The sequence below is a fragment of the Gigantopelta aegis genome, chromosome 4 (assembly GCF_016097555.1).
Source record: "Gigantopelta aegis isolate Gae_Host chromosome 4, Gae_host_genome, whole genome shotgun sequence".
Classification (NCBI taxonomy): Eukaryota; Metazoa; Mollusca; class Gastropoda; order Neomphalida; family Peltospiridae; genus Gigantopelta; species Gigantopelta aegis.
Window position 1 is genome coordinate 119,391,829 of NC_054702.1, and position 9,476 is coordinate 119,401,304.

The following is a 9,476-nucleotide window of genomic DNA, read 5'->3' on the forward strand; positions in this document are numbered from 1 at the left end:
AGAATAAGACCTATACAGTTATGATCACAGTATTTCAAAGTATACTTCTGGAATAAGACCTACGAAGTTATACTCACAGTATTTCAAAGTATACTTCTGGAATAAGACCTATAAAGTTGTAATCACAGTATTTCAAAGTATACTTCTAGAATAAGACCTATACAGTTATAATCACAGTATTTCGTGTATACTTCTGGAATAGGATATATAAAGTTATAATCACAGTATTTCAAAGTATACTTCTGGAATAAGACCTATAAAGTTGTAATCACAGTATACTTCTAGAATAAGACCTATACAGTTATAATCACAGTATTTTATAGTATACTTCTGGAATAAGACCTATAAAGTTATAATCTCAGTATTTCAAAGTATACTTCTGGAATAAGACCTATAAAGTTGTAATCAGAGTATACTTCTAGAATAAGACCTATACAGTTATAATCACAGTATTTCAAAGTATACTTCTGGAATTGGAATAAGACGTTTGAAGTTATAATCACAGTATTTCAAAGCGGACTTCTGGAATAAGACGTACGAAGTTGTAATCACAGTATTTCAAAGTATACTTCTGGAATAAGACGTACGAAGTTATAATCACAGTATTTCAAAGTATACTTCTGGAATAAGACGTTCGATGTTATAATCACATTATTTGAAAGCATACTTCTGGAATAAGATCTACGAAGTTATAATCACAGTATTTGAAAGCATACTTCTGGATAAGATCTACGAAGTTACAATCACAGTATTTCATAGTATACTTCTGGATAAGATCTACGAAGTTACAATCACAGTATTTCATAGTATACTTCTGGAATAAGATCTACGAAGTTATAATCACAGTATTTTATAGTATACTTCTGGAATAAGACCTATAAAGTTATAATCTCAGTATTTCAAAGTATACTTCTGGAATCAGACCTATAAAGTTATAATCACAGTATATCATAGTATACTTCTGGAATTAGATCTATAAAGTTATAATCTCAGTATTTCAAAGTATACTTCTAGAATAAGACCTATACAGTTATGGTCACAGTATTTCAAAGTATACTTCTAGAATAAGACCTATACAGTTATAATCACAGTATTTCAAAGTATACTTCTAGAATAAGACCTATAGATTTATAATCACAGTATTTCAAAGTATACTTCTGGAATAAGATCTATAAAGTTATAATCTCAGTATTTCAAAGTATACTTCTAGAATAAGACCTATACAGATATAGTCACAATATTTCAAAGTATACTTCTAAAATAAGACCTACGAAGTTATAATCACAGTATTTCAAAGTATACTTCTAGAATAAGACCTATACAGTTATAATCACAGTATTTCAAAGTATACTTCTGGAATAAGATCTATAAAGTTATAATCTCAGTATTTTAAAGTATACTTCTAGAATAAGACCTATACAGTTATGGTCACAGTATTTCAAAGTATACTTCTGGAATAAGATCTATAAAGTTATAATCTCAGTATTTCAAAGTATACTTCTAGAATAAGACCTATACAGTTATGGTCACAGTATTTCAAAGTATACTTCTGGAATAAGACCTACGAAGTTATAATCACAGTATTTTTTAAAGTATACTTCTAGAATAAGACCTATACAGTTATAATCACAGTATATTTCAAAGTATACTTCTAGAATAAGACTTATACAGTTATAATCACAGTATATTTCAAAGTATACTTCTAGAATAAGACTTATACATTTATAATCACAGTATTTCAAAGTATACTTCTGGAATAAGACCTATGAAGTTATAATCACAGTATTTCAAAGTATACTTCTAGAATAAGACCTATACAGTTATAATCACAGTATTTCAAAGTATACTTCTGGAATAAGACCTATGAAGTTATAATCACAGTATTTCAAAGTATACTTCTGGAATAAGACCTATGAAGTTATAATCACAGTATTTCAAAGTATACTTCTAGAATAAGACCTATAAAGTTATAATCTCAGTATTTCATAGTATACATACAGGGCTCACTGTAGCCAATTGCCATTTTTTTTGTATATAAAGTGGCTACAAAATTTTGTCTTTGGCTAATAAAATATTCCTTATATTATCCACATTTTAATAATTTTCAAGGAAATACTATATATATAGGGAAATCACTACTTAGTAAATATGTATTGGCTAATAGCAAATTGAGACACACATTCACGTACAACAGTTTGAGATATTTCCATGGAGGAGAATACACACAGCTATCTGGAACCTTTTACTGCTTTTTGCTGTCAATGCAAAGTGTAGCGAAAAACAATTTACCATATATGGAATTATTTTTGTCCAGTAAAGCATCTCCTCAGTAGTGGCTGTCCTTCTATAGACGAGGCATTAAACAGAGATTCATGGGATCAACCAGCATTTTATTATTTTTAAAACATTAATAGATCACCTTTTTTGTACATAACCATTCAATACACGTGGTTTTGTTTGTTTCTTTAAAAACATCGCCAATCTGAATACAACGATATATAATATAAGTGACTGGAACCTTTTCAAAAACAAGATATGATACAATGGCTTAATGAGAAAATACCAAAACACAAAAAACAACAACAAAAACAAACACAAACACCCCCACCCCGCACCCCACCCCAACAAACAAAATACAAAACAAACAACAACAACAACAATAACAAACAAACGATTGAACAAAAACAAACAATTTATAATATTGTGTTATTATTGTACAATGATAAAATTATATCACCCAATGACTACTTATTGTTTGTGTAGTTATAAGATGGGTTGACTTGGACAACATACTAAAGAATAGTTGACTTGGACAACATAGAAGAAGTGTTGACTTGGACAACATAGAAGGGTTGACTTGGACAACATAGAAGATGGGTTGACTTGGACAACATAGAAGAAGGGTTGACTTGGACAACATAGAAGATGGGTTGACTTGGGCAACATAGAAGGGTTGACTTAGATAACATAGAAGATGGGTTGACTTAGACAACATAGAAGATGGGTTGACTTGGACAACATAGAAGAAGGGTTGACTTGGACAACATAGAAGAAGGGTTGACTTTGGCAACAAAGAAGGGTTGACTTAGATAACATAGAAGATGGGTTGACTTGGGCAACATAGAAGGGTTGACTTAGATAACATAGAAGATGGGTTGACTTGGACAACATAGAAGATGGGTTGACTTGGACAACATAGAAGAAGGGTTGACTTGGACAACATAGAAGAAGGGTTGACTTGGGCAACATAGAAGGGTTGACTTAGATAACATAGAAGAAGGGTTGACTCGGACAACATAGAAGAAGGGTTGACTCGGACAACATAGAAGAAGGGTTGACTCGGACAACATAGAAGAAGGGTTGACTCTGTCACAACCAGGTATGACCAAGGGATGATTCAGTTACTACTTGAACTTCTCAACAAAAATAACAACCCAGTTAGATTTAATATAAATATATTAAAATAAAATAAACAAAATCAGGTTTAACAAAGCTTCGTGGTACCAAATTACAAAGTTATGTTCCCCCTTTTAAATTGACAATTCTACAACATCAATTTCAACCTTTCACAATCAAACATAAATAGAGTTAATTAAATTCAAACAATGCTCTTATTCATAGTTCACTGGTTTAAAATTAACAGCTGTCAAAAGTTCACGATAAATCCCAAGTGTCCTTCAAATGCTCATGTTGACGTCATGGTCACAAATCTGTTCCACTATTCCATTTTCCATGTTTCACCAAATCAACAACAGTTCTCGTCTCAAAATGCACAATAACTAATAGCTGTGACGTCTGTTCGTCTCTCTAACTCGTCTACCTCTCATGGCTATGACAACCATCTCAGCCTCAAAACACCAACAAACAAAACTAAAACCTACAAGAAAAATGGGTCAACATACAAATGTTGTGTTAATGACACGACCCCTAAATCAACTGTCGGCGACAGTTCTGCAAATGTGCACACATGAAATAAATTAATTTCATAACCAATAGTTACCTTTAACTATTTATCATACACCTTAAATACTAGCCATATGCTAGTCACAAAACGATTCTACTACTATTTTGTAGGCTAATACACAGTGGAATCTCGGAACATAAATTGTGAACCACTATCCTAACACAAGTTCTTAAAATACCTCATTATGAACATTTGATACCTCCAATATTTTCTATATGTTGTAAAACTTTTAAATACACGCTAATTAAATCCATAATATTTAACTACATAATATTTAACTATTACCTAATTATATACAACTGGTTTCTTAACTACACCATACAAATGCTTAAAGTGGCGCAATTTTGATTAAATGCTATTTAAAATATTCTGCCCAATAAACCAATGTACAAAAATCAATACTCACCCCTGGGCCCATATTTTCGAAGCTATCTTAGCCTACGAAATCGTGAAATCATCGTAAGCTATGACGTCACTATGGCGTGCGCTGTAGTGACGTCACAACCTACGACGGTTTTATGATTTCGTAGCGCTAAGATGGCTTCGAAAATAGGGCCCAAGGTGTCCACGCCAAATCCTACACATCTCTACCACGTTGTCATAACTTTCCAACACGTGCAAAGCCTGTAGCTATCAGGGTCCAACTGACTGAACAATGCAACCCACACTGGTTTTGTCACAGCAGCCAGAAATGGAAAATTCCATGCACGGATTACACGTGCGGCCTTAAACATCAAACTAAACAGCAGGGTATTTTATACTGAGCAGAAAAAGTAACGCACCACTATGAGTAAAACATGTATACAAATATACACAAGTAAATCGACTTGTGACAGACTCAAACAACATAGAAGAAGGGTTGATTCGGACAACATAGAAGAAGGGTTGTCTCGGACAACATAGAAGAAGGGTTGACTCGGACAACATAGAAGAATCTTCTCCAGTTCTATGTTGTATGGCTTTTTATGTGATCCATGTCATCAAAAACGGGAACCTTTCTCAAAAACGTTTATTTTGATAAATAGAAAAAAAATGTCACATTAGACGAGAAATGATAATAATAATAATATTAATAACTTCATTTGTTTGTGTTGTGTTCCACACTCGTGTATGCTTGAAGAGCATTATATAATTAACAATGGATCGTGGAAAGAATAAAATATAAAAACACATTTAGTAATAAACACAGCAGTAATAATAGGCTAGTATTAAAACTAATGCAGGGAAACTAAAAGCAGTAATAGTAGGTAAATATATTTAAAAGTATTGCTTGAATGGGTATCCAGAATGTTGTTTGAAAGAGATTACATTTCATCCCATTCTTCTGCCTTTGGCCATCCGTCAGAACTCTTGTTCTTGTGGGCATCTTACAGATGATACGCATCATTTCATTCTCTACTGTATCTGTATCGGATGATCCGTCTTGTTCTTGTGGGCATCTTACAGATGATACAGATCATTTCATTCTCTACTGTCCTCTGTACCGGATGATCCGTCTTGTTCTTGTGTGCAACTTACAGATTATACCGATCATTTCGTTCTCTACTGTATCTGTACCGGATGATCCGTCTTGTTCTTGTGTGCATCTTACAGATAATACCGATCATTTCGTTCTCTACTGTATCTGTACCGGATGATCCGTCTTGTTCTTGTGGGCATCTTACAGATTATACCGATCATTTCATTCTCTACTGTCCTCTGTACCGGATGATCCGTCTTGTTCTTGTGGGCATCTTACAGATTATACCGATCATTTAATTCTCTACTGTATCTGTACCGGATGATCCGTCTTGTTCTTGTGGGCATCTTACAGAAGATACAGATCATTTCGTTCTCTACTGTCGTTCTCCATGTCAAACTAGGTACATTTAACTTATAAAATGATTTTATTGTGAAATCCAGAATTTAGTGAACAAGAAAATGAAGAAATGATTACTGCTTTACAATTCATAACTGCTACTAAATGTTTTTGCTAAAATTAACACATTAATTTTATGCTAGACATCACTCAATCCAGTGTAAAAGTTATGCCGTTTTCTACTCGCTATACCTCCTCTCCCCTCCCCCCCTTTCCCTGCCCCTTCTATTTTTCTTCCTCTTTGTTGACGTCTGTGTAAGTCTGTTGTATTTTAATGTGTATCCGCTTGGAAAATATAGGGAGAGATATTTGTATAGTCTAAGCCATTATGTTTTAACAAAATAAATATTGTTTAAACTAACTCTGTGAACCATCTACACGCACATCTTCGTCATGGCAACATCTTCAGTGTAAATCTCACGAACTGATTCCTCATTCATGTCGAGCATCTCGACCACCACCATCCTAATCGTTAATCACATTTCCAATGTTTAAATATTTTCATTAGCTTTTGTGGTTTTGGACCTACCGGATTTCAGTTCACCGTGTGTGTCTTTTTGGGTGTTCAGACGTGTTTGTGCCACTGAGCTATGTCCCAGCACTCCATTCCATCAAGTGATAAAAGTCATGAAATGTGGCTGGCAGAAAGAAAAGACTTTTTTTTATTGAAAAAAAGATCACGTCCAGACATGAGACATAAAATGAATGAATGTTTAACGATGCCCCTGCTCGACAATTACCTCGGTTATTGGGTGTCAAACTAAGGTAAATGAACTGATGATGATCAACATTACAAATCAAAAGTTCAATTAAAACAGAGTGGAAGGGCATTCGAAATTAACTTCTCTAACCTAAGCACGTTCTGTTATAAAAACATTTCCATGTCATCAACTGTTAGTAACATTATTAAAGTCAGATTTTACAAGATCATACAATATTACATATTCGATTTCTAAATGATTTCAAGGAACATATCCTATAAGCCTATCTTTCAATTACGAAGATTATTGATTTGAGAGTGGTGATCAAACGTGTTCATCCTAAAGATACGAGACTCATGCAGATCCATGATAAGGTGACACATACAGTCAATGAATTGATTTTGTATGTTATAATGAATAAAAATGGTGTGCAGTGATAAGTGAGAATAGCCATGACCTTGTCAAAACACCCCTTTGGACTTTGGACTGTACAGAGATACAATACAGAAAGCGATCTTTCAAAGTTGCTTAGTGGTGATTTTCCGCAAGATGTTTATTAACTGTTCTTTTAAAACGCACACATTATATCTGTAATTTTTTCCATTAAAACCTAAAAGCAAACAAGCTTGTATTGTGCGCATGGTTTGCCGTTGAATAGTAAAGGAAACAGTATACCAAACAGCATCACAATGAGTCAAAGTTCGAAATGTATCTAATTAGACAGGGTCACGCTTGCCGTTGGTACACTATGTAATGTGAGAGGTTGTAGTATGTATATCTATAGTGTATATGGTGATTGAAACGTAGCAGCTTTAGCCACATTATTCTGTTACTCATGTCGTCTATGGAATTTGATTTAGTGGTAACTCTAAATGTATGAAATATGATTTGCGTGGTGAAACCTGATCTGAGTGATCACACACTGTTTCTATTGTTTATTCAGACTTTCAGCAGTAACTGCTCGTCACTTAGAAATACAAATAACGTGCTGGAAGACGAACGAAAGGTGTAAAATATCATTGTTACGATCAAAGGAGAATATGTATAAATCAAACATTTAGTAACAATGACATAGGTTCCACGTACTTTTAAAAATACTTTAAATATATGAAGGGTCCACGGGAGTAATCTGTGATGTCAATTAAACATTTACAACTCTACAATCGTGGAATATTTATGCCTGAGAAAGCATAATTTACCAACTACTTTCAATGGCCTACCATAATTATATATATTTTGATTTAGTGTGTCGTTATAATACTATTTGTTTGGACATCATATGTTATTCCCGTGGACCCTTCATATATTTACCTAAATGACACAATTCTTTAATATTATTTGTACCTAGCAACTCTTAATTTGAACATGGATGGATGCACCCTATAATATTGTTTAAAATATAACACTGTTAAATCAATGAAACACATAACACCCACTGAAAGTCATCCTCAGTCTGTTCTAGATGACACAATACGTCTATCAATATCATTATAACGACCAACTTCAATAGCTGAGCTCCGTGAAGACAATCGACTTCTTGTGGTGCACCTTGTGTACCGATCTCGAATAGATTGTATAAGGTATTTCTGTAAATTTATGCGATCATTGTATTATGCCTGTAACATTGTGCTTGCACCGATCTATAATGCTCTGCCATGAGTAAATAAAATTTAGCATTTGTTAGTGAATTCTGCTTTAACCACATGTCGTAATAGGAAGAATTGTTTGTCATATGGAGTAAAAACATTTCTCGCTGTCTTGCCACGTGATCCACCAGTCATCTTTAGTATAAAAGATAAAAAGGAAACGTGACTCATCCTAACAGAAATAGTATTTTAATTGGTAAATAATTTGGTTGTATTGAAAGTGGGTTATTTCGAACTGTCAAGGTTGGGGAAGGGACGAACTGTCACGGTTGGGGAGGGACAAACTGTCACGGTCGGGGGGAGAGGAACTGTGATGGTTGGGGGGGGAGGGACGTGCATGTGTGCAGGTAAGCGACAGCTGGAATGACTGTGCGTTCTCGCTTTGAACAATGTGGTCAAAGTGTGCTGATGCGACATACGTTTTTACTACATCGTACAACTAACAGCTGAGACGCAAGCCGCTCTCGGAAACCATGTAGTTCACTGTACACGGTTATTAGTCCAGTAAATCGAAGATAACATTTAGGTACACCTAGAACAAATTGCAACAGAAGGTTTTTTTTATTTGTTGTTTTATAATGTTAAGATGACCCCACTGAAAATTATATCCAAAATCCGCCAAAATCAGATACCTCTTATCAGATTAATTTTGACCCAAAATCCCCCTTTGTACATTGATGGACCTGTGTATTTATCAAATCCTTGGATAACTCAGACAACATAGATATTCAAAATGGCGTAAAACTCCAGACTGAGCTGTGTGTCGAAAAGAATGTCTTCAACTTTTCAATAGTCAGTTTTCCTTTTATATCGAGGAATATTCATTCTGCCCCAGTGTTTAGCAGCTACTTCTGAAATAACCTCAGGACATGCTCATTGTATTCTAATTCAAACAACACCATATTATATCGAGGAATATTCATTCTGCTCCAGTGTTTAGCAGCTACTTCTGAAATAACCTCAGGACATGCTCATTGTATTCTAATTCAAACAACACCATATTATATCGAGGAATATTCATTCTGCCCCAGTGTTTAGCAGCTACTTCTGAAATAACCTCAGGACATGCTCATTGTATTCTAATTCAAACAACACCATATTATATCGAGGAATATTCATTCTGCCCCAGTGTTTAGCAGCTACTTCTGAAATAACCTCAGGACATGCTCATTGTATTCTAATTCAAACAACACCATATTATATCGAGGAATATTCATTCTGCCCCAGTGTTTAGCAGCTACTTCTGAAATAACCTCAGGACATGCTCATTGTATTCTAATTCAAACACCATATTATTTTGGATCAGA

The 9,476-nt window shown here is 34.3% G+C and overlaps 1 protein-coding gene across 1 annotated transcript in view; it reads right to left on the reverse strand.

The window, feature by feature from the left end:
- The window catches only part of LOC121370232 (beta-1,4-N-acetylgalactosaminyltransferase bre-4-like), a 17,745-nt gene extending 16,940 nt beyond the window's left edge, over positions 1-805 (reverse strand). Inside the window, exon 1 of the mRNA XM_041495356.1 lies at positions 668-805. Coding sequence (XP_041351290.1) covers positions 668-805 — 138 coding nt within the window. The remainder of the gene's footprint in view (positions 1-667) is intronic.
- Positions 806-9,476: the final 8,671 nt, after the last annotated feature.